The sequence below is a fragment of the Perissodus microlepis genome, chromosome 8 (assembly GCF_051167445.1).
Source record: "Perissodus microlepis isolate ML-2025 ecotype Zambia chromosome 8, ASM5116744v1, whole genome shotgun sequence".
Lineage (NCBI taxonomy): Eukaryota > Metazoa > Chordata > Actinopteri > Cichliformes > Cichlidae > Perissodus > Perissodus microlepis.
In genome coordinates, this window is record NC_140468.1 from 5,096,375 (window position 1) to 5,123,334 (window position 26,960).

At 40.2% G+C, this 26,960-nt stretch overlaps 1 protein-coding gene across 3 annotated transcripts in view; it reads right to left on the minus strand.

Annotated features, from left to right (window-relative positions):
• LOC146381208 (rho GTPase-activating protein 44-like) overlaps positions 1-26,960 on the minus strand; it is a 104,819-nt gene that overhangs the window by 46,723 nt on the left and 31,136 nt on the right. The window contains exon 1 of one of the 3 annotated variants that reach the window (XM_084937126.1): positions 547-870. The exons of 1 other annotated variant lie outside the window; for it this stretch is intronic. In XM_084937126.1, coding sequence (XP_084793252.1) covers positions 547-611 — 65 coding nt within the window. In that variant the 5' untranslated portion in view covers positions 612-870. Of the gene's footprint in view, positions 1-546; positions 871-26,960 lie in introns of those variants that run through there. One more of the 3 variants, XM_084937125.1, reaches the window with a different exon arrangement.

Consider the following 26,960-nt stretch of genomic DNA (forward strand, 5'->3'; position numbering starts at 1 on the left):
CTGCTATTTTACAAGGTCATTACCTTAATGCCTAGTATATCATATTTGACAAGTTGAGTTTTGTGAATTTGACATCAGTGTCACAAAAATTAAAATTCAATGTACTGAATTTAAATAGTTGGAACGTACTTACAGACCAGATTTGTGTGACTAAGGTCTTAAATAAAAAGTATTATTTACAGTTTTCCTTCACAGTAGATTCAAACTGTGTAAAAAGCATCAGTGAATAAAATTTTAAATAAAGCCAACTCTGTCTAAATGCTGGATTAGCAGAAACTGTTTGATGAATAGATGAAAATATGTTATTTTCAGTGTAACTAATATAATATATAAGTTAACACATTCAGCAGCCCTTTGCTTTCTGACCGAGAACACGCACCAGACCAGTCACACCTACCTTACCTGCCTTTCTGATCAGCACAGACACATGTTCCCCTCTAAATGTACCTACTGCCACATACCGCTATACATTTCACTCAAATTTAGCTCAAATTCAAAATAAAAAATAAAACACAGAGTGAGCCTGCTGTGGCCCAGTGGACTTACACAACAATGCTTTTTCTGCTCGACCTCTTAGTCTTGCCAGAAATCTGCAGCTTTCTCCTCCACATCCCCCCTGCTCACAGAAAGGAGATCACCTGTTTTCAAGCAGGAGTTCTGTGACCAGCCAGAAAACAAAGAGCAGAGAGGAGGTGGCGAAAGTGGGAGGAAGAGAGGGAGGGGAAGGGCGGCGTAAAGAATGAGACCTGACTATCTGGTCCTTTCACTCACTCATCGTCACCAGCCTCTGCTTTATGTTCCCCTCTGTGAACAGATTGGACTTTCAAATATGTCCACATTATGTGTTTATGACTGAACAGACCCAAAAGCCAACATTTTACATTTTGTAATATATTTAAATTCCAAGGGTGTCCTAATAGTTTTTCAGCCCTCAGTACTGAGTAAAAAGACCCATGCTCTGCTTGTATAAGCTGCGCTCTCAGATTCGTACCAGTGGAAACAAATTTATTTTTTCAAAAAATGGGCCATGGAATTTTCCACTGCCAATAAAGTCCAGTTTATCTAGCCTTAAATGTTAGATTTAATCCAAAAATGTGAGTTTTAGCTTTCACTGTAAGGTGTTATCATGTTACTTTTAAAACTAAACATTCAGTTTGAGTCCAGATGAAATATTAAATTAAGTACTTCACTTTTCAGTTCAGCACATGGAAGCTCGTTATTCTTGTGAAAACATGAATAAAGTGTTGAAGATGATTCAGACCGTGTGGAGTGTTAGAGGAGATCCCAAATGCAGAGATGTGAAAGCAGACTGAGTGGAACTGAAAGTAAACCCTTTATTGACTGGTTTCAAATTCTACAAAAGGCAAAACATAAAGTCCAACAAGGAAATACTGAAAACTACAAACATCTGAAATATAAAGCAAGAAACTACACAGGGGCAAGTCGGAGCAGCCACTCTCACAAAGGACAAGGGGAGGCAGTGACTATATATACACTGAAGGGCAATCAGAGAGACAGCTAGGGAGACTGAGACAGCTGAACTAAATCACAGAAGATGAGACCAGGGAAGAAAAACTTAAAACAAAGCACAAAGAACACTACGTTTCAAAATAAAGCAGGAAGTGTGATAAGTAAACTGGGAAAATACAGACACATGAATGAATTTGACACAAGAGGATGAAACAGTGAGGAAATAATTTAAGAGGAATAAATACACTCACAGGGATGACATTAACACATAAGAGAAACACTAACAAAACAAAGAATCACAGAGAATATAATTCCAAAATGCCAAAGACACCAAGAGTCAAGACTATGACAAGAGCCATGCTAGCAGTTCTGTGAGGCTGTCCTTAAATAAAGTAGCACTATTAAGCCTACCCTTATCATGCTAACATGCTCACAGTGACAGTGCTAATATATCTTATGTTTAGCAGGTATAATATTTATCTTGTTCCATCAATTACTATGTTAGGATGCTAACATTTGAGCCAAGAGATGTAATCTCTCCAGCGTGTCCTGGGTCCACCCTGGGACCTCGTCCCAGCAGAACATGCCCAGACACAGGAGGACACAGGATGTCTGAATGTTTCACCTCAGCTGGCTCCTTTTTATGCAGAGGAGTAGCGACTCCACTTTGAGGTGATTGACGGAATTCATCACCCGTCTCTAAGGAAGAGCTCACGGAAAGCTAATTTCTGCTGCTTATATTGGTGATCTTATTCTTTCAGTCATTACTCAGACTCGTGACCACCGGTGAGGATAAGGGCATAGATCAAACCGGCAAATTGACACCTTTGCTTTTATGCACAGCTCTCTCTTCAACCCATCGCCCTAAACTCCCACTCCCCTAATGCTCCCCTGTGACTCATCACCTCAGTGTGGTGGAAAGGTTTGTGTGTTTCTGTCATTCCATGGGCTTTTATGTTGGTCCCCATGAAAGCTAAAATAACAAGGGACCAGTTTACCCTGCCAAGGAGAGGATGCCCCACACTGGAACTAGACCTGGGTAGGAAGCTTGAGGGAGAGTGCTTGGTGGTCTTAGCCCATGGGGCCTGGCTAAGCACAGCTCAAATGTGTATCGGACAGCAGTCAAGACCGGAGGCCCTGATGGTCCAGTCCCCGGCTGCTGATGCTGGCTACTGAGATTTACAGTTGGGATTTAATGATGTCTCCATGACACTGTGGTGCTGAATGACAGTGTTTCTGTTTGCAGTCACAGTTTCCTGTTTCAGTAACAAAACTGAACTTATTTCTGACACAATATGTACAAACCGCTGCTCTTTCTCTCCCTGAATTCGTCTTCTCTCTGGCACTAAAGAAGTCTAAGCAAGATTCACAGTCTCTGGATTTAACAACGAGATAATGATCCTTATGCAAACACAGAGATACACGCACGCACAGTAATGATGAGGTTAGCAATTGCTCACCCGTCCTGGAAAGCCAGTTGCTGCAGAGAGATAGAGATTAATGCACGCGCACACATTGAATCCAAGCATGCACAAATTCAATGCACATTGCCTCGTTCCCTTTCCTCAGTGACAGTTTTGTAGATTTCACCCAGGTACACACACAAATGTACACATCCACTTTGTCTCTTTCCAGGTGTGACATAATTAATGTGAAGGCTAACACAAGCAAAACAAACTGCCATCTGCTGTCACGGTGAGTTTTCACACCCAGGAGATAAAAAATTCAGACTGTGTGCATTATGTTTGCAAAAGCACCTGCATAACTGAGAATAACAATGTCAGTTGAATAAGTCTTCAGTTTGAACCGTCATGTCCTCAGTTAGAAATCAAATCAGAAGGAGGCAAGATTCCATAATACTTTGACCACACTTATCCCAGATGGAAAAGGATGTATTATTAACTGTATATTAAAGCTATAATGTGCCTGCAGTACGACTGGACACGTGAATTTGAAGGTAGCTTTCTATAATGTGGGTTCGGTAACTACAGCAGCAGCAGAGCAAGCATACGGGCATACACCAGTCACCTTTCTGCAGATATAGGGGAAAAAGATGTTTGCACACAGTTCATACCACTGTGATCAGAAATGCCCTTTGAAGCATATCCATCTCCATCTAAAGGTTTAATTCTCCAGTTAAAATGTTGTAATTCCCAGGAAACACGTGTGCTGCTAGCAGTTCCTGATGCTTGGCTGCGACTCTGCATATCTGCACGTGTAAGGAGAGGGTCAGCTGTTTATGTTGTGCTGACGTTTCCACTCGGGGGATTTGGGCCTCGTAACGCAGCATGACTGGGGTCACAGCTGAGGAAGGGAGAGGCTAACAAACACATGGTTCATATTTTGGAAATGCCTGACTCAATGAAATAAGCAGCTACATGTTGTTGACGGCCGTGTTTGCTCCAGGAAAAAAAAAGTGGGCAAACAGGAGAAAGAGAGCCACGTGTGATGAGTCTAAACCTCACTCGTGATTCAGCTTGCTCTTCTACCCTCCTCGCTGCAGTTTTTTTTTTGTTAATTGTTTGACACATCAAGGGCACTACAGCATCCTGAATCAAAGCCTCAGCAACAGAGTCGGTGCTTTACTGCGACATCAGCTTCTGGCGTCACAGCCGGGATTCCCACCGGCACAGAGAGGCAAAGAGGGGGAGGCAGCGAGAGGTGATGAAGAATACAGAAGCAGAAGAAGATAACAGATGTGTAAAAGGGATTTTTCAGTCATAAATCTTGTGAGGGGGAGCTGAAGTGACAGAGGTTGGGAATACAGAGTGTTCTCTAAAATGACTCAATTCTGTTTTCCCCCATCTCGACAAAAAAAGTCTGTCTGAAAACTTTTTGCACAGGTAGTGCAGTAAAAAGAGTTTCTCTGAACAGCACTTGAGTTAAGTTACATCGCTAATAAAGTGCAATAACAGAAAAAGGGGTTTTTGGTATGAAGCAAAATGCTGATTTGTTTGAGGGAGTGAAAATAGAAGCATGTGGACAATTCTGCACAATCCACATTTTTCGAGTTATAAGCAAAACATTTGCAATGTGACATTTTTTCTCGCTTTCCTGGAGTTGTCTTTAACTGCCTGAAAAATGTGAAAGCCCAATCCATCAGAGTCATTCAGAGCATTAAAACTGTAATGAAACAACATAAGCCTTGTTTCTTCCTCGATTTTTCTCCAGTAAATGCTTCCAGGGGAGCTTTTTTATTTAAAGCCATTGTTTCTCTTACTAAAATATCTGTCAACACGCCACAGCAGCAGTTATGTGTCAGCGCTGCTCTTAAGTTCTTCAATCAACTTTACACAGCTTAACACTTGATGTGTTTTCACTGGTGCCGATCTAAACCTGCTCAGCAAACCAAAGACCTTTTTATAAACAGCCTCAGTGTTGACATATTAAACAGTAATGCACGTTGAAAGAGAAGAGAAAAAAAGGAATTCAAGGCCACATTCAGTGGCTTCGACTCATAATGCCAAGCCACACCATGTTTTCACCACTGGATTATTAAATTTTATTAAGGTTAATTTTTAAGCTACTCAGATTTAATTATACCTGTTTGAAAATACATTTAAGATTTAAAAAAGTGATGTAATGGAGTAGAAGTCTTAGGCTACGTCCACACTAGCGCGGCTCTACAGGGAGTGCAGAATTATTAGGCAAATGAGTATTTTGTCCACATCATCCTCTTCATGCATGTTGTCTTACTCCAAGCTGTATAGGCTCGAAAGCCTACTACCAATTAAGCATATTAGGTGATGTGCATCTCTGTAATGAGAAGGGGTGTGGTCTAATGACATCAACACCCTATATCAGGTGTGCATAATTATTAGGCAACTTCCTTTCCTTTGGCAAAATGGGTCAAAAGAAGGACTTGACAGGCTCAGAAAAGTCAAAAATAGTGAGATATCTTGCAGAGGGATGCAGCAGTCTCAAAATTGCAAAGCTTCTGAAGCGTGATCATCGAACAATCAAGCGTTTCATTCAAAATAGTCAACAGGGTCGCAAGAAGCGTGTGGAAAAACCAAGGCGCAAAATAACTGCCCATGAACTGAGAAAAGTCAAGCGTGCAGCTGCCAAGATGCCACTTGCCACCAGTTTGGCCATATTTCAGAGCTGCAACATCACTGGAGTGCCCAAAAGCACAAGGTGTGCAATACTCAGAGACATGGCCAAGGTAAGAAAGGCTGAAAGACGACCACCACTGAACAAGACACACAAGCTGAAACGTCAAGACTGGGCCAAGAAATATCTCAAGACTGATTTTTCTAAGGTTTTATGGACTGATGACATGAGAGTGAGTCTTGATGGGCCAGATGGATGGGCCCGTGGCTGGATTGGTAAAGGGCAGAGAGCTCCAGTCCGACTCAGACGCCAGCAAGGTGGAGGTGGAGTACTGGTTTGGGCTGGTATCATCAAAGATGAGCTTGTGGGGCCTTTTCGGGTTGAGGATGGAGTCAAGCTCAACTCCCAGTCCTACTGCCAGTTTCTGGAAGACACCTTCTTCAAGCAGTGGTACAGGAAGAAGTCTGCATCCTTCAAGAAAAACATGATTTTCATGCAGGACAATGCTCCATCACACGCGTCCAAGTACTCCACAGCGTGGCTGGCAAGAAAGGGTATAAAAGAAGAAAAACTAATGACATGGCCTCCTTGTTCACCTGATCTGAACCCCATTGAGAACCTGTGGTCCATCATCAAATGTGAGATTTACAAGGAGGGAAAACAGTACACCTCTCTGAACAGTGTCTGGCAGGCTGTGGTTGCTGCTGCACGCAATGTTGATGGTGAACAGATCAAAACACTGACAGAATCCATGGATGGCAGGCTTTTGAGTGTCCTTGCAAAGAAAGGTGGCTATATTGGTCGCTGATTTGTTTTTGTTTTGTTTTTGAATGTCAGAAATGTATATTTGTGAATGTGGAGATGTTATATTTGTTTCATAGGTAAAAATAAATCATTGAAATGGGTATATATTTGTTTTTTGTTAAGTTGCCTAATAATTATGCACAGTAATAGTCACCTGCACACACAGATATCCCCCTAAAATAGCTAAAACTAAAAACAAACTAAAAACTACTTCCACAAACATTCAGCTTTGATATTAATGAGTTTTTTGGGTTCATTGAGAACATGGTTGTTGTTCAATAATAAAATTATTCCTCAAAAATACAACTTGCCTAATAATTCTGCACTCCCTGTATTATCCATTTGAAAATTTAAGATTGATTATTTTGTGTGATGATTTTCAAGATGCTTTTTAAGGCAAAGTCAATCAGACTTACATTTTTTTGTCAATTAATCAAGTGCATATGATTTCATTCACTTTTAAGTCCTATAGAAGCAGTAAGGCTATACTTAGTTTTTCACAGGACTGCACAGAGTCCTGTGAGGACTATAGAGGGGAAAACATATAAAATTGGGTGCTTGTATCCACAGCTGCACAAACCAGAATCAATGGCAAAGGATGTCGTCCTTATCAGGATCTAGAGTCTATCCCAGCTACCACTGGGTGAGGAGCAGGGCACACCCTGGACAGATCATCAGTCTGTTGCATTGCGAACACAGAGAGATAGACAACCATTCACACTCATAGGCAATTTATCATTACTAATTAACCTAACCCCACTAATAGCACGTCTTTGTACTGTGAGAGGACACACAAACACGATGCTAACTCCACAAGGAAAAGCCAGATGATGAAGTCCAACTTGGACCTTCTTACTGTGAGTCAGCATTACTGACCACTGCACTGCTTCCTCGTTTGCTGCGGTCAAGTGCTCTGCTGCTTGTGTTTAGACCCACAGACCCACAGCTAAAAGTTAGAAGCTGCTTATTTGTGTGGATTAGTTTATAAGTGTAGCTTATAATTATTAAATGTTTTCCCAATAGAAAACAGAAAAATACTACACTAACCTTTGTTGTGTTCTTATTGAAAATCAAGAAACTATTGCTGTGGTGATTTTGTGCTTTCAGATCAGTGATTCAGAATGAGACGATTTTATTCAAAATACATCAGCAGAATTTTCTCTGTAACCACCAGCGAGTGTTAACGAGTAAACAGGTGAACTGAGCTAAGAAATTCAAAGATTAGATTTATAAACTGAGAAAACACATCAGCGTTGTTTTGACAGTTTGTGTCCTCAAAGGTGCTTTTTGTTTTGCTTCTCGCTCTTCTGCTGCCGGGGAGTTTCCGTCAGTGACACAGAGATCCGACACTCAGAAGCTTCAAAGAAGAAACTGAACAAGTCATCAACAGAGATTATTGTCCAAACTTTGCCTGTAAATAATTCACTTTGTGAATGTTATAAGACAAAGGAAGTGCATTTGGTAGGCCTTGAGGATGTACACGGCACTTTGTGAAAAGAAAACTGAACGTTTAAAATATAAATACTTGTAGTTCCTCGACTCTTATTGTAAAGGTGTTTCTAACACAGTGTTCAAATTCAGTCTCTACAATACACACAGTGAATACTATCAGCTAAACTACACTTCATATTCTAGACAACTCTATCAAATAAACCACATTCATCATTGCAATTAGACCTCAAAAGGCTACTAGGCAGAGACAAGCCATGTTTCTCTACTTTTTTGTATCTATTATGAATAACAGCCATATATATGGTCATATGCTTTATCAAAAATGAAAGTTTTAAGCCTAATCTTAAAAATAGAGAGAGTGTCTGTCTCTCAAATCCAAACTGGGAGCTGGTTTCACAGAAGAGGGCCATTTTTACCTTGCTCAGTTTTTATATTTGCTTTTATACTTTTATGACTGTTTATGTCTAAATTTTATCTTACTATGTTTGCTATATATAAATTTTTCTTATGTTTTTTATGGTATTGTTTACGTGTTACTGTAAGGTGACCTTGAGGGTCTGAAAGGTGCCTATAAATAAAATGTATTATTATTATTATTATTATTATTAACTTTATTATTATTTGTAGTAGTATTAAAGCTGAAGGCTCTGCCTCCCATTCTACTTTTAAATGGTCTAGGAACCATAAGTAAGCTTGCATGGGGCCAGATTCTTCAAGACCTTTCATGTGAGGAGAAGGATTTTAAATTTGATCCTATATTTAAGAAACATACGATGAAGAAAAGCCAATATTGGAGAACTATGCTCCCAGTCTGCATCGTGGCTCAAGAGTTGGCAGTTCGTCTTGTAATCGGAAGGTTGCTGGTTCGAGCCCCGGCTCCAACAGTCTCGGTCGTTGGGCAAGACACTTCACTCGGTGCCTACTGGTGGTGGTCAGAGGGCCCGGTGGCGCCAGTGTCCAGCAGCCTCGTCTCTGTCAGTGTGCCCCAGGGCAATGTAGCTTCCTATCCCCAGTGTGTGTGAATGGGTGGATGACTGAATGTGTAAAGCGCTTTGGGGTCCTTAGGAACTAAGTAAAACGGCATACAAATACAGGCCATTTACCATTTACCATAATATCTCCTATATGTGTATACAAAGCCCTTTTTATACATAATACCATAAATAGTAACTTTTCAGCTTTTTATTTAATATCACCGCAAATCATAACTGTACAAATATACTTATTCAAAACCGCAGACTGCATATAAAACACGGATGGGGCTTTGAGGTCAGGAATGGACGTCCTTAAAAGTGCATTCATTCTAATGGCCAGTAGGGGGCAACTCCTCTAATCCGCCACTTTCTTAATCTTTGATCTTGAATTTTTACCTTAGCTCAAATGGGAGGATAAAGCAAGTTGTGATTTAAAAGGTTTAAATTGAGTCTTCGCCAATTATCTTTTATACACAGTTTAAATTTAAACATATTCTTTAGTCCATTCCCTGAAAGCATCACATAGTAAATATGCACAAATGTCTGAAATTTAACAAACTTTATGTCTGTAGATATGGGATCCTTTAACACGGTCCAAACAGATGAGCTTATATTTGAAAACGTCTTATATGCTAAATACTTAATTCAGTCCACCTCGGGCAGGAAAATTGGTGTATGATGAAGGAAAAATGGTTCAAGGACAGAAAAGTCCCTGAGGAGAAACGTTTTAGGTGAAGTCAAATTACCCAGCATGCTTCTCTCTCACTGCTAACCAGGGTGGGGGTGGTTTTGGGGGTTACTATGGAAACGGCAGAAGGATCAAGCGTGGAAGTGAAGAAGGAGGGTGAAGATGAATGAATAGCTGGAGTAAAGCGGAATCATTCCTCCACCGGCAGCCCGAGGTGCGGTGCCGGCGGTCGAGCTGTCGTTTGTCACAACGGCAGAACCAGCCGAGATGAGATCTGTATCTTTATGTCTATCACACACACACACACACACACACACACACACACACGCGCGCGCGCGCGCGCTCACATCTTCTTTTGGCTTCAAGGTCATTGCCTCTACTCTTTTGGTGACTGTGGAGTGGGGGTGGAATAATAAACCTTTGAACAACGAGTTCCTGGTGAGCTGACGTCTCACGAAGATGCAAATCTGTGAATAAAATGCGGGCACATGTGCCGTACGTGTGTGTGTGTGTGGATGAATAATAAACTTGTCAGAGAGATTCTCTCTCTGCAGATGAAAGCAATAAAAATATCTTTTTCGACCATATTTTATTTATAGATGGCTCTATTTTCAGCTATTTGATCCACACTCAATATAAAACACTACGCGAGACAGATATTTCAAATTCAGCAGTCTTCAGAGCACAGTCAGTCTCTGAGCATTAAACATGCTGAACGTTATCCTCTGATTATTCACCGCTCCTTACTGCACGTTCATTAAACACAGAACTGCATATGTCAGCCCAGTCAGGCATGAACTGCAACAGTACTGCTGGTAAAAACAAACAGTTTGTTTTTTCATGATGAATTTTAACATTTTAATTTGAAATTTAATCCTCTTGAAAACTCTAATGTCAGCTAAACCCCGTTAGGACTTTGTGAAGTTTGAAAACTGAAAAGTTGTCTTCTCAGACTGTGGATATGACATCCCTTTACATCTAAGAGGCAGAATTACTAAACGGGGTGTGACTGCAATCCCCAAATGAAGCCTGTGTGCAAGTTCACTAAGGAAGATCTGCATTCACTCATCTGTCTTCTTGTCCAGGTGTTTGGCTGCTAGTATGTTAATTACATCACTTCCACTTTCCCACACTGTAAAACTCAACGACGACATGATTTCTGTATCTTCAATCAGCCTCCACGCTATAATCCCACTCCTCATCTTTCATTCTCCCTTGCAGTGTGCTTTATGCAACCCACCTCCTCACTCCATCCAAGCCTCCATCTTATCTTCATCACCACTGGCATCTAGACTCCAGGGGGGTCTTGCAATTCCCATCACCGCTGGGATTTCATTCTGCTGTGATGGGCCATCCAAGTCTAATCGCCAAATAGTATAACTGAATTCTGTATATCAATAAATGACAGTCAGCTCCTTCTAATGATCCCTCCGTATTGAGACAGCACTCATAGGTGTGGTTAGTTTTACAGGATTTTACAAAAGTTGTTTAACTGTTGGATGAAAGCCTCTGGGTAGCTCATCATGATGAAGATCAGGTAATCCTGATCCACATATACTGGGGTCACTGGTTTTGGGGATAATTATTACCAGGGACAAGAGATTTTTTTAGATTAAAATGATGTGACTATAGTGCACAGATACAAAACAAGACAACATGGGTAGTGTTGCAATTTATGCTGCAAAATCTTTTAAAACCTAAAACATTTTCGGCCTAACTGAGTAATAAAATTTAGTTCTTAGTGGAAAACAAAACAAAACACATGATGATATTCAGCCTTGTGCTGTCTACACAGACCACCTTGATTCAGATGTCCAAGCAGTGTTGCATAGTAATCAGCGGCCACACAGCACAGCACAAGATAACAACACATAACCGAAGGGGAGGAAAAGCCTGTTCCTAAGAGCACAACCCATCAAAATGCTGCTCACAGCCAAAAGTTTCGAACGCCCAGGTCCAGCTCTCCGGAGAGCTTTCTATTTTTCTCAAGGAGCACTAAATCCCTCCAGCTTCTCTCCGCTGAATACAATGAAATGGCCTGACTCATTCCAGATTCACCCGGAGTACCTCGGCCTTGTTGGCCCTCACAATTGACAAGCCAACAAAACAGAGCAAAGCCTGGAAAAATAAAATCCACCGCAGGAGGTTGTGAACTGCTTTAAAGCTGCCAGAGATTCACTTTTCACCTCCTCTTACTAAATGTTTTTGCTTTTAAGTAGCACAGAGCGTACACACCTCTACTTTTAGGGGCGAAGGAGCCGAAAGCCTCTTATACACAGCACACAAAGATGGATTAATGTGGCCTGGAAAATGAAGGTAAACAGAAAACGTATTGTGAGTGAACAAGAAGGAGGCTGAAATTAACATAAAAACCTATTATTAAACTAAAGGATGTGTTTGTGAAGGATTTTCATTCTTATTTCCTATTTCGTGCATTCTTGTATGTTCAAATTAACTGTGTAAAGAACAAATAATTAAAAATAAATGTTGGCAGTATAACAAAGAACAGAAATATACTGTAAATCACTGCATTGTAATCCTTATTTCATCCTTATTTTGGCATTTGTGATTATACTTTTGCATAGAAGGACCTAGTCCACTGTTTATCACTGATTAATGTTAAATTCGGCCTTATTTTTATGGTAATACAGGACAATTTAAACCTTTTTTTCAGACCAAAGTAATATCTGCACACAGCTCCAGCAATAAGTCTGTATAAGAGGACAAATTCAGGGGCAAAATAAACCACACTGACTAGAGCTTGTAATAACTTAGATGCTCATTTTTAAATTATAAAAGTTAAGAAAAGTAGGTTTGTGGAAACTGAGGGGGGATTTTGAACTCTCATCCACCCTTCCTACCTGAGATTTAAAGGTCTTTATAATATGATCTTTTTAAAAATGATTTTTTTAAAGAGCAGGAATCGCTCAGGCAGAGCAGACTGAAACTTTAATGCTTCATACTTTAATGGTATCAATATTGCAGCACAGCTAAAAATACAGTCATTTTAACATAGAAGTGAAAGGCTGGGAGCTGTAAAGATAAACCTCTGATAAATTGCTTTCTCATTAAATTACCTATTTATATATAAAATGGCAGAAAAAAATCTCCAAAGCCCAAAAATAATTCATTAAGGTATAAAATAGAAGCGGGAAGAAGCATAAATATGTTTGCTGATGATTACTGAATACGCTTTTCAGCTCTACACATGAATCACAAGCTTTAATCGCAGATAAGTTTAGGTTACTTTTGTAACCCTGGTTCTCAGAGTTGCATAATTGAGACGTCTCACCAGACAGCTCTTCTTGCTGGAGCAAAGTGATCAAAGGAGTTTATTTTGATTAATAGTAACACAAGTAACACTATGTTACTATTGTGTTAGTAACATAGTTAATATTATAGCAAATTCCCCCCAAAATGTGAATGATTGGTTTCCACTGACTAAAGTGTTGCAAACGGGTGATCACATTTCCTGTTTTTTGACTCTTTGCCACTGATCGACTTTTGAAAAGGAAAAATCCACATACTCTAATAATGCTCAGGAAGCTTTGTCTGACGATCATCCCAAGCCAAATTTGGTGAAGTCTGGAAAAACTTTTGGTATGTAAAAAATACATATATGTCGTCCTAAAACGCATTTGTGCCAGAACACTGTGATTGAACTTGTTTTGATGTGAGAAATGCAAAAATAACTTAGTTAAAACATTTTTAGCATAATCCCACCTAAATTAGTCCTACTTGCTCAAGGCAGATAAGCCAAAATTTAAATGAAAAATGAAAAACGTTATGTTGATGTTAATTGGCAGCTCAGTGGTTCACAGCAAGAAAGTGTGAACCTGCCCAGAGCACGTCTGTGTGAAGTTTGTGAGCTTCGGGTTCCTCCTTGGTGGAGGTGACAACAGTAGTAGATAAAAGACAAATAAAATAATTTGTATATTATTAGAAAAAAGTGTTCTAAGCTTCTTTTTCACATTTCCAGCTGTTCTCAGTAAGATTTCAGCAATTCCTGACACAACAAATCAGCCTACAGCCTTGACTGCAGTTGACACACCATCTCCTCACACACGCATGAATGTGATGTGCGAACCTTGCTGTCACTGCGGCCACCCTGCCTGAACTCTCCCACACTCTGCATCTCCTGAGCTGTGAAGAGCTGATGCACACACAGAGACAGCGAGCCCTCCGACCCCATGGCTTTATTTTCATCTCTTTACACAGCTGGTCTGAACAAGACCGGTGGTTCTTCCTGTCACCAGAGACCCTGAAATATGTTGAAATGAACAGGCTGAGGACACTGACTACAGACTGACTGACTGGACATCTGTGTAGTGACGTTCTCAAAGCTTTTTCTAAAACACAGAAATCCTGTCTACTCCTAAGAGTTCCCAATGTGTAGATTTTCAGGATGTTTTTTTTTTTTATTTTGGCTGAATGTGTAGCACTGTTTTATCTCTCTATCACCTTTCTTTGCTAGTAATTTACAAGAAGTTTTTATTATGTATCTACTGACAGTGTTGCAGACTAACAAGAGTGTTTGGTGGCATGCAATGTTGGGGTGTTTAGACACACGTGTGCGAGGTTTAAGCCAATATCATACATGCAGCCCAGGACTTATCTAGACACCGAGTGTATAATAATACTGGTTTATCAAATCTGCCAGGTCAAGGTTGAGTTTTTGAACTCAAACCCACAATCTTTTCATAAACCTCAATCAAGAGATTTTTAATGATTCAACCAAATAAAACCAAATGGGATGTGAACCACTGGCTCTTAGCATATAAACCTACTACAACGGGACCGCTCCAACCAAACGCAGACTTTTATTTCAGAGGCCAGTATTGCTTCTGCCAATGCAGCTAATTATGCTTACTGTTATTATTACTGTTAATACTGACATATTAACAGTTTACTATTACTATTAATACTATTAATACTATTAATACTATTAATATTATTACTATTAATACTGTTACTATTAAACCCGTTTTTAAAACAGGTAGAACCATTGAGGTCAACTATGTAACAGGCTTATGATCAGTTCAGTTCAAGAAAATCGGGAGATCCAACCAAAGTCTTAAGTATCTTCAGCTTTATAACCATGTAGGGTTTAAATATGGACCATGAGTTGGATACTTTTAGGTGACCTTGTGAGAGATTTCTGAAATCTAATGGAGACTTTACCTGAACTCTTTATACTCTACTGTCTAAGGCCTGCCAAGTAAATATGAAATCAATTAAACAACTGATGATCTGAACTGATTGCTAATGCCGAAAGACAAACTGATTATTTGACAGCCTGAATTGCGAACATGTTCTATTTTTTCCTGTAATTCAGGTGCAAAAAAAAAATTTCATTAGAGGCCCTTTGATTTGTTGGCCCCTTGCTGAGAGGTGCTGCTTCAGAGAAGCAAAAGCAAACCTTTAAAATGTAAGACTAAAACACTTTGTATCTGATCAGGTGAAACCCCACTGAGCTATTAGTCTGCAGCTTAATTTGATGTTAACAGATCCTGCAGGGCCTTTCCTGGATAAAAGTGAACATCTGGCGAAGTGGCTGTTCTTCAGAGAGCTACAGACATGTTTTGTTTATCCTGCCCCCCTCCAGCCACCAAGTCCAAAAGGAGTTGGGTCACAGCCAGCGATGGGTTCCACAAGAGCCTTGCATATTTTGGCAAGCAGGTCGACGCTCTGCTCTGTTCACTTGTCCTCTTTCGCTCTCATTTTTTAAATTTTGTTTGTTTAGTTTTTTGTCAGCTCAGTCCCTCCCTCCATAAAATCAAGCCATTTCTCTCTGAGCCTCTCGCCCCTCGTTGTAGCTCAGGAAACACACAGCTGGGTCTGGCAGCCGGGCTGAGGACAGCCCATTGGACTGGTCTCTGCAGGAGTGCTGATTGAGCAGGGGAGGCTTCTCTCCTGCCAAGTTCTCATCATACTCAGCACTTACAGGGAATGACTAATAGCTGTGAGAAGAGGACTGAAGAGGGAGGAGAAAGACAAGACAAGCACCCAAAAAGTTAGAAAATGCACTAAGGGTGAGAAATTCCTTGCTTGCAAACACGCCTTTGTATTAATGCTGCCATTGCCAAAGCTGTGAAATAACTCAAGCAGGTGACAGGCGGGACGAGACAATATGCTGCAGGGACCTGGAGCAGGAGCCGCATTGTCAAGCTGACGCGAGGTTTACAGTTTTAAATGGAGTGTTTTGTCGTTCATTCCACTGACGGCTAACAATAACGATGATCTGCGAGAGAGCAGGGATGAAAGGAGTCGGACGCTCCCTGAGCTTCCCTCCCTCCCCTCTCATATCTTCAGACTTTCTGTCTCTGTGAGGTTGGGCCGTCGCTGTGGATACCATTGACCTCGCTCATCCTCGGTCAGGCTCAGCCTTTTGCGATTTCACATTTCTCGCAGTGACATTTTATGATGAAAATCACTTCTGAGGACAGCAAGCTCTCGTGCACCACAGTCCTAGTTTTCTGCATGCAAGCTGTGAGATCACTTCCTGTCACTGACAGCTCTGATACTTGTGAGCCAAGCACGAGCATACAAGGGTGTTGCATGGCTGGCAAATGTATCTGAAATGTTGCATCTGATATGTTGCCAGCACTTGTAATCTGAGCGTGAGCTCACAAAAGGCTTTTGGCAAATTGGCATCTCACAGCATCCAGACTCATGAGTTCAGAAAAATAAGAAAGAGACTGGTGGAAATCTATAAACCTGTGCTGTGATAGGATCCCCCAGCAGCTCTCTGTGATTTTTAAACACATTAAAATCACCACAGAGGATAAATCACAGTCACTGCAGTCAGATACCCTCTGAGTAACAGCTTTTTCTATTTTCACGGTCAGCTTCTGGGTCTTTATCATCACTCAGACACATTTTAGTTTTTAATGTTATCAAAATCGAGCAGTGCAATAAAAAATCTGTACCATGTTATTTGTAACATATTAAAATAAATCTCTCAATCTATTTGTGTCATTTCATCTTTTCATAGTAAAACAATAATTGCTGGCAATGGTTAAGCATCCTTTATCTGTAAGCCTACTAACTCAAGGAGTGGCAACGCTGTGGGGTATAAAAGCGTGAGAGTACATCAGGACATGTGGAAAATGGAGGACTGTGGCTCACATCAACGAGGCTCTGGGTTCAAACCCAAGCAGGTTCACCTGTGTGAGGTTTGCATGTTTATCAATGGAAAATGCACTTACTTAAACCATTCCTTGCTCAGGTCCCATCATTGCTCAATTCCAGCTCAATATTTTCTGTCCTTGGACTCAAGTAGAGCAGATTTTCATGATTCATAGCTTAAAATATGGATTTTTGTTTTGTTTTGTTTTTTCTTCGACCTTGGTGCAGCCCTGAGTTCATGCTTTTTCTGAAACATCAGCCTCATGTGGATGAACAACAAAACACTCCATTTTAAAAAACTCTGTTTCTTTGTGTTCATGAACACAAATCTCTGCAGTGTGTAAGTAAGGTATTTAGAAATGAGGCATTTTTTATTATTTTGTCCAGACAAAGTGGAGACGTGTTACCACAGCAACCAATAAACCCATACAATAAACCAATAAAGTGGCTACCATTGTATTATAACAAAAAACATGAGATTTTTCTAACCTTATCCAGTGATTTTAATGCTTAAACTTAACCGAGCAACAGTTTTTTTAATAAAACAATATATTTTAAAAGATATTATACAAACGAAGTGTTAAAATCTTTGACGTGTATACATGAAATGTGGGTCTCTGGTGTGAGCTTTCAAATAATTTGGCCTGACACCATCCCCTCCAGCCTCCAACCGAACACCTTTGCACCTTTAAGAAGTGGAAAATATAGGGACACACAAGAAAGGTGTAACTTGAGTCCACAATCATGGATCAACAGACCAGAGATTGTGTCTAAACTGTGAAGCAGCCAGGCAGGAAGAAAAGAGGAAGACCACAGCAAAGGTTCATGGATGAGGAAGAGATGCGGATGAGAAGAAGGATACAAGGGTGAGATGGAGGCTTTGGTAACCCCTAAAAGGAACAGCTGGAAGAGACGGAGGTGAAAGATGAAAAAGAAGAAGGATGAAGAAGAACAGTGACAAAGAAGAAGAATAAAGAAGATATTTGCCACGAGAAAGAAGATATTTAAACTCCTTCCTTTCAAACAGAAGGGGTGGAAGCAGGTGGGTGGAGCTTCACAGCCAGACCTGTGTGCCTGAGATGCCACATTAGGGAATATTCACTCTCTGACATCACAAAGAGCCAAGAGCAGAAAAAAAACATCTGAACAAAGGAGTACAAAACAATGTGTTTTGTGGTCACATGTATGTGGACACTTGAACATCACAGTTAAAAACTCTGCTGCTCTAACAGCCTCTGCTCCTCTGCCTGCAGACTTTCGAGCAGATGTTGAACCTGCTGCAGGGATTTCATCCACAGGAGCTTTAGCGAGGTCCAACACTGATGCTGGGTGATAAGCACCGACTGGCTCACAGTTGGCGTTCCACTTGATCCCAGAGCTGTTGGACAGGGTTCAGGTCAGGGCTCAAGTTCATCAGCACTCCAATATTATCAAACTGAAACAGGAAACTACTACACAAAACAGCATCATGAGCACTTGAGCCAAAAGCTCAATGAACTGATTAATCATCAGAGATAAAATCAATCTGCAACCATTTTAATTAATGTTGAAATATGTCAAACTCTTGCAGATTTCAGCTTATTGCACACCATAATTTTCTGTTTTCTTTGATATTTATGTAGGATGCATATGTTATAATACATATATGTGGGAAGAAGCTGAAAATCTTTGGGATTTGGGGGAAACAAATGACTTAGAGATGTCAGTTTGGACATTTACCACTGAGAAAATAGCTTACATGCATAGCTTACAGTGAAAGCAGCTCCTGGCTGTGACCCTAACTTTGTGCTGCAGCATGTGGATTTCCCTTAAATTCAATTTAGTCTCAGGTAGCCTCAGACTAACAAAAGCTTTTTGTACAATACAACTGTAGAAGGAAATCAGCTCTGGCATATTTTACTCTGGCCTATTTTGAGGACACAATATAAAACACATAGAAATAAAATGTAATTCAATTCAGTATTAAGTGAGAAATGTAACTGCTATCTTCTCATTTTTCCTGCATATATGATGTCAAGCCTGTTACTGAGCAGAAATAGATCTGAAGGCAGGGATCAGGAGACACAGATGCACATTTAGAAAAACTAACATACACACACACACACACACACACACATATATATATAAAATATGTTTAGTATGCAGTCTCTGAAACGTCCTTGTGTGCATCGGACTAATAGCCGCCTTGGGAAATCCTCCACTCTCACAAAACATGAATCTGTGCCAGCAGCTTTGTTAGCACTTAACCAGCACCTCAGTAACAGCTATGCAGAAATCTATACATATGCATGTATACACACAGGCTCAGAGTCACACACACTTCACACTCATGCACACTCAAGCTGCAGAAAGCTGCTGGGGATGAAACTTAATGGATTTACAAGGCTCTTCACAGGAATGAGCAGTTTGGCCAGTTTGTATAAATACAGATCAACGTATGTTAGCAACAAAATAATATTTGTAGAGCACAAAACAAGTCTGCTCTCTCAGCTTTTTCCAGCTCTTTTGGCAGCTTCTGAATACCTGAGACTGCAAGCTTGACTGTTTCTAATAGGACCCGCCCACACCTGGAGGCCAGCCAAACGCCAAACGAAGAGAAAAAGTCAAAAGTCCCAAAGGCAGAATCTGTATAAAGGACAGCATGTGATCTACAGGTTTAATGACAGGATGTCTCTTAGTTTAGCTTCAGTTGTTATGGATCTGCACTGTCCACCAACATACATATAAACAATCATCAATAACACTGGTTTCAATCAGCTGTGTAATCCGCTCTTCATCAAATTAAAAACACTTACATTTAAAGCCCACAGAGTCTTTGAATTTGTTTCAAGCGTCCACCGAGAGAAAACTATGTGTTTAATACCAAAAATAGAGCAGCACTGTGGAACAACTGCACAGAGGAAAAGAAAGCCTGTTTGTCACTGCATAAGTTCACACAACATATATAATATTTATGACAACACAAATCTATGAATATGAGGACAATTTGATTTGAATTTAGCTTTTCTGTTCTGCTGAGTTCTCACTCTGCTCAACTGGATATGACTATTGTCCATTATTATTGATGTGCACAAATATTCTGTGTTTTTAAATTTATTATTATTGTATTTATTAATTTTGTATTTAATTTTATTTATCTAAATATCTAAAAGCAGTATTCAATTCAGATGTAACTGGGCAAACTGTTTTCACTTTATAAAGACAAAAACTTTGATTTTATTGGATGTCAGACATTCTCCACCATCTTTAAGCGGAGTACCGGCTGTAGTCCTCCTCCTGTCACCAGCTGTAGTCAAACATATGGAGCTGTAGAGCATCCTCAGGCTGAGAGACTCACTGCTCAGTTATTCCTCACAAATTAATTGGTAAATAATGTCATTTGGAGGGGAGAGACTTGTAACTATAAGAAGAATTAACCCACCCCACTATCGTTACACATGAAAAAAAATGACACTCAGTGAACACGTAATGATACATGAAGAAGAAGAAATGCCTGTGTATTTGCTGCTTTGGTGACACATCCCTCATTAAACTGTCATCTTCCTCAATGCAATAAATTCCACCACGGTGAATCATGAAGCTGCTAATTTCGACTTTTTGAAGTGTTAAACACCTGCGTGTGTAAATAAAAACACCGATATCCAACTGCAGTGTACCGATGATTGCTCAATCACAAGAGAAAGTAGGAAGTATTACAATAAGCAGCACTTCAACCAGGATCTTTGAACATGTTTTTTTAATCTCATGCTATTCATTCCTCTCTTACTGCTCTGTCTAAATTATGTTATTAAGTATTAAAATGTTTCTGTTTGAATTTTGCCAGGTGTCATTATACCCTCCCCTCATCTTCATATTTCAAATAACACAAGTAAACATCCGACTAATTGAAATATTGAGTCCACAGGCTTCTTGAAAACAGCCATTAGTCCTCTCAAATATGCTCTGCCACAGTAATTACTGTAGAGAGAAGTTAATCTCTTTCCATTACTGCCACCCTGACCAATGGAGACACGATCTCACGGCATAACCAAACTGAATTGGTTTGTCCTGAGAAACGGGAGACTTCTAATGGTGGTGTGTTTTGTTTGTTTGTGTTATGAAGATAAGGGGGAGGCTTTCCCAGGGCCTCGATTTACTATGTGCAAATCAGAAATGTGCCAGCAGGTGAGCGCGACACATTGTGTGAGATATGGCAACCACGCGGGTAATATTCCTGCAGGAGGAATGTGGTTATACATCCCGCTGATGGAGCCAGAGATGTGTGCGTGCGGGTGTCGCTCGTCCATCCAAAGATTTAAATCAGCCGTCACAACAAACACAAAACAGTGGGTGGAGCTTAACAGCAAGCTCTTTAATAATCGTTTCATCTGTGGCTGTAGTCCTTTAAATATGTGGAAAATGGGCTTTTTGATTAGTCAGAAGTACAAACCAACGTGGCTATAATATCATTTTGACTGTTATAAATAATAATTACATGTGTCTACGACTTCAGAAATCTAACTGTTGCCGATTTCCCTTCCTGATACAACCCCAAAGGTATTTGCGCCTGGGATCAAACCAGAGATTTTTTTCCTCTTTGAGCTTACATGTAAACCACTACACTATAGAGCCAATTACTCTAGTCTAGTTGAAAAACTGATCCCAAACCTTTAAGTGGGATTTAAAGTTGCACAATTGTGTGTAGAGGCATTTTCACCAAACCCAGACGCACTCCTGTGCAGTCCTTCAAAATCCTGACCGCGCATTGCTGTCAGCAGATGATGTAAGCATCTTCCAAATGCTGATTGGTTGACTAGTGTGCCAGAATAGAGCAGTGAGCATCAACGGAGTTCACTGGGAACGAACAAACTGTGAAAAAAACTTCAAAGATCAAGAAATATAGAATGAAAACAGAGACAGTGACTGCAGTGGACACTTTTCATTGGCTTTCACACTCAGTTTGTAACCCAGACCGCCTTCACCGCATCATTTGTACACTGCCTCCATCTGACAACAGCGCTCACTTCATCCCCGGAGCAGAGCGGACAGCAAACGTACCATCTCCGCTGGACCATAAGTCCCACTTTACTCACTCTGACGGACACAAAGAAGAAAATGAAGCTTTTATTTTTTTATATTTCTTTCCATCTTCTGATGATTCACTCGTTCAATGTGATTCCCCATCAACAGCTTTGCTTTCTAAAATCAAGTTCTTTCCAACTAATCATGAGATATAAGTTCAAGATCAAAAATAGCTCAGAAAAGGAAGAACAATGAAAAGAAAATAATTTCTAAAACAACACAGATTTGTTTCATTAGTTCAGTTTTTTAAAGGTGAATAGTTGTAACTAAACAACAAAACTTTAATCCAAAAGGATTTTCTCTGAAAAAATCTGAAGAAAGATGTGTCTAAAAAAAGAGCCTCCCACTCCTCACACACACAAACACACACACAAAAGGACATGAATTAAGATTTAGAGTTAAAAAATAGGCCTATTAAATGTACATTTAAGAAGATGCAATTCTTTATAATTATAAGCAACACGTACCATCGTATGTGTCGTAGTGCACAAAGCACCAAAGACATTTTCTCGAGGTGCAGAAGTGGCTTAATGAGCTCGCCACACACTGGCACAGCTGGGGTCTCCGACTGCGGGTGCAGAATAAATTCGACACATTTGCTTTAAAGTTGGCCTCAAACCTGATGAATGACCTCTTTTTACGTCCATGGAGACACGTGGGGAACTTCCCAAAGTCTGGCTTTCATAACATTACACGCTCCCAAATCAGCGTTGCCCTGAGTCGTGCTGCAGATGCACTAACCTGTTGTTACCTGTAAGTAACGCGAGCTTGGTTGTTACTGCAGCTTCTTATCAGCAATGTGGGTGTTCAGCTTTGTCATTACTGTATTTACTTATAGTTGTATGTCAAAGTATGTCAAACTCAGCTGAGGCCAAACCTTTTTGGATTGGCCTGCATCCCCGGGGCACGCCAATAACACTGACACCGATTAAACTAGAGGTCATCCATGATATCGATACCAAAGCTGGTATTGTTACTAGCGCAATAGCATTGATACTTTATTTCTATCTGCAAGGTTCAGTATGTAGCTTAGCTGAACTGTGTTTTTTTAAATGTCTGAACCTTTCTGTGTTAACATGGCACGTCTATTTTATTTATAAATCACACTTAAACATCAGAACTTGATCCAAAGTGCTTTAGAAACAGAAACATTTACATTCCAGGTATCCAAAAAACAAAACAGCTTAAAAATACATGAAAAGCTGAAAGGTGTTTTTTGTTGTATTAAAGTGAAAAATGTGATTTAGTGGTCATTAAAATGTGTTCAGAATTTGATAATTAATGATTATTCATCCCATGAATCATGGCAGACTGCTCTCAACATAAGCTGCCTTTGTAGCTGAAAATATCAGTGTTGTTATCAGCACTGTCGGCCCTGTGTTAAAATTTACAGTATCGCACAGCACTAGATTAAAACCAGATTGATTAGGATTATAAGTACATCTTATCTGGTATGTTTAGCCTAAAGATTAACTGATATAAAACTTTAAAAGATGATATATTTCTAAGTGAAATTAAGAATCGTTTTTTAATTAATTTTTTGTAAATAACCTTTCGTAGCCCAAATTCTTGCTGTAACCGAGTTAAAACTAGTTAACTTGGGTTCATTAAACTACCAAAAATGAGTGACCACCAGAGGTCTTTGTGTCTGTTCATGTTCAACTATTCATATTACGATTTATAAATACATATTTATGTAAACATATATATAAACATAAAATAAATACATATAAAAAATGGACGCAGCTTTCAGGTCTGAGAAATTAAGCTGAAAATGATGACTAGCAGAGGGCGACTCCGTTAGCTGCAAATAGAAATTGTATTGAAGTCTCCTGCCGATTTGACCTACGACCTCAGTAAACACTTTCCTGATGGGTTTTTGGTTTCAGTTACTAGTTTCATGTTTTATTGAATGAAGCGTAGATTTATTTTTGTGAAATATTGTTACATTTAGAAACAAACAAAAAAGCAGAGCTTGCTTTGAGGCATGGGGTTGCAAAACCCCTCTGTTTCTCTGTCACATCCTCCCCTCACTTCAACAAACAACTTCACTAATAAATGACACCCATCTTTTCTATGCAGGCTATTGTTTCACCTGGACTCACCTTTATAAAAGAAAGAGGCATGACTAAACCACTTTCAGCTCTCCGCAGGCAGCACTATCAAAGGAGTCATGTGTGCCTTTTACACAAGAACAGCACAGCACGAGTCTTCCCCCTTTATATTTTCCTCCCTTTCTCTCTCTCTTTGTATTTTTTTGACACAAAGGGTTTTTTTGCTTCTTTCTCATTTTAAGGAACTCCACAATGCCTGGTGAAACAAAAATAAGAGATTCTCTGCAGATGAAATAACTCCTCACCTCGGGCTCCTCTGAGCTCCTCTGGGTTTCCTTGGACCTTTTTACTTGTGAGCTGCACAGCCCTAATAAAGCACAACCATTAAAAACCAGAGAGAGGGAGATATTTATGGCGCTCCCCGCAAGGCCTCGCTTCCTCACTGCGACCCACATTCTGTAACGGTGAAATATTCATCGGCGTTATCGCTGCCGATCAGGATGGAAGCCTCGAACAGCAGCGTATGTTGTGTTTGGCAACGCCGCATCAGGCAACACTGAATATTTTAACAGATAGCGACCAATGTGTTTGTTCCTCTGGATTACGCTCTCACGTCAACGTGATAAATTTTCAGCACGATCTGCGAGAGACGTGAACATTGTTAGAAATCCATTTACGAGCCAGAAAAGGTCGCTGAAGGAGGAAAGAAGGGGAAACAACAGCGTGGAGGAAAGAAAGAGGCAATGATGGAAGGAAAGGGTGAGAAAATTCAGGGCAAACATAATCCTTCAGTTTACTTTATGCTTCTTCTGCAGGGCGTGGGGCTTTTTTTTCTATATGTCCGCTGTGATTAGATCAGATGCCGCGAGGCAGCAGATGCCTTCTGAGGAGAGGCCCTCAGGCCGCACACACAGTCTCCATCTTCATTCAACACTGCAACAACATGAGGCAAAAAGGTGAGGCTGCTGCTGTTCTGCAACCCAGTGCCAATGCAGAGCTTATTATGGGTGGAGGCATGAAAAAGAAAAAAAGACAGACTGCATTACAGTCTCGGGAGGAAGACTTTGAAGAGTAACACACCACAGAAAGCCTGCTTCTTTGCATGAACAGGGAAGATCACCTGCTGTGTCATTCAGGAACATATGCTGCCGTTCTCAGCTACAAGTCAGTCAGGGAGCCTCGCTGCAGGATGATTTGAGAACAAGTGTTTCAAGCCAGAGGAAGCCTTCAGTCACTATAAGAAAGAAAGTTGTGTGTTTGAAAGTGCTGCGTGAATACAGACATTTAAGGTATGCACAACCAAACCATCTGCCTGTTTTTGAAATGCTGAGCAGATTTATAAATTTGAGGACTGTTTGATTCAAAAAAGAATTGGAGGTCAAATAAAAAGCAGCTTTAAAGAATCCTGTTTGTAGGTCTCACATCACCTTAAACTTGCCCTGTTTTCCTGCTTCCTCTTCTCATCAAATGGCAGTGCAGAGAAATAACCATGAGCCGCGTTTTACTGACTGAAGCGAAGCAACACTTAATATCTGATCAACTGATAAGGACCCAACAAACAAGCCTGCAAGTGTGTCGCTGCTGCAGAACAGCAAAGAGTGCCGGGAAATCCTCAGAGTCATGATACTAGACAAGATTCTATGAAGAACCACTAGTACAACGCTTTCTGCTGAAGTTATGTTTGATTGCCTTAAAGTAAGGTCCTTAGATGCAAAGAATATCCCACAATTTGTTTAGGAGACATTTCTACAGCTCTAATATACATTTACATACATAAAATCAAAGGGAAATAGGTTTGGCCTAAGTGCAAAGGCTTAAATCACATACTGGGATCACAACATTTTATGTTTCCTCTCTGTCTACACCGACTAATGAAGGCAAAAAGCTGTTAAAACATCAAAAGTAACAAACTTAGACACGGTGTTGAGTATGTGGACAACTTAGAATCACCAATTAACCTAACATGCATGTGTCTGGACTGTGGGAAGCCACAGAACCTAGGGCTGTTCGATATAAAGATATATATCGGATGATGATATAAAAACGTCTATCGTTTCATTTTACGCTATTGTTTGTTTCGTGGTGTCGCAAAATAAACTGTTTACGGCAATATTTTTTCATGGTTTTGATGGTCACTGTAGTGGCTATATTAATTTCTTAAAGTTCTCTCTTTCTCTTATATTTTATATAACCACACTACAGACGGACAAGCGCCTGTTTTTATGCGTTGTGGTTAGCAACAACCACGGTAACAGGATCGCGTGTCCGCTTGTTTATGTTCCACATAAACCTTTCACAATAAAGCTCAAGATCCTGTTGAGACTTTTCAAAATAAACTGAATCACGTGAAAGAGCAGATTATTTACGGATGAGAATTTAAAAAAAGCCGCCAGGTGCTAAAAAAATAAACCTTAGACTCAAACGTTAGAACAGGCTTTTCCCCGCAGCACGCCGTGTAATAAATACTCACAAAGAAAACGGCGGCCGTTACAACTTATGTCTAAAAATGTATCGTTTCATGCATCGGTTAAAACACTCGACTCCAGGTACATGACGCGCAGCTGGAAACACTTCCCGCAAGTCGAGCTGCCCGAGATTCACAGAATTTACAGAAAATATTACATTTTTGTGATTTATATCGTTATCGGGACGATAGAATTCTTATATCGGGATATGAGATTTTGGTCATATCGCACAGCCCTAACAGAACCCACAGAGAACCCAAGCAGGTACAGGGAGAACCGGGACAAAAGGAAAGAGGAGCAGTGAAGTTCCTAAGTATCATCCCGAGGAGAAAATGAATGTCTGCACCAAACATTGTCCTAAGCTGGGAACCCATCAGCTCATCTCATGGTTTAGCATTGAGGGCACCAGCAAAAACATATGGTTCACACTTCCTATTCTGGTCATTCCTCTGTTCCAATCACTGTTTACGTCATCCTTTCTTTTTTTAAGACACCACTTCCCCACCTGAAATAGGGTGAAAGGCTGAGTAACGCCAAACAGGTCACCCTGCCACCATCACAGGGTGCATTTCAGGCAGAGTGCATTTCCTTTTGCTATACATACACACTGTTTACCTGGTGGCAACCAGAGCCTGCTCAAACATGATTAATCAATACTCCTCAGATTTCTGTGAACTGAAAGCTGAAAGCTTTTGATACCTGCCTACAGATGCTGCATCTGTAGAGATTACAGCATATGGCATCATTGATGTTTTTAGTGTGAAATATGAACAGAAAGGCGAGCTGGTTTAGCTCAGCCGTTAGCCCACAC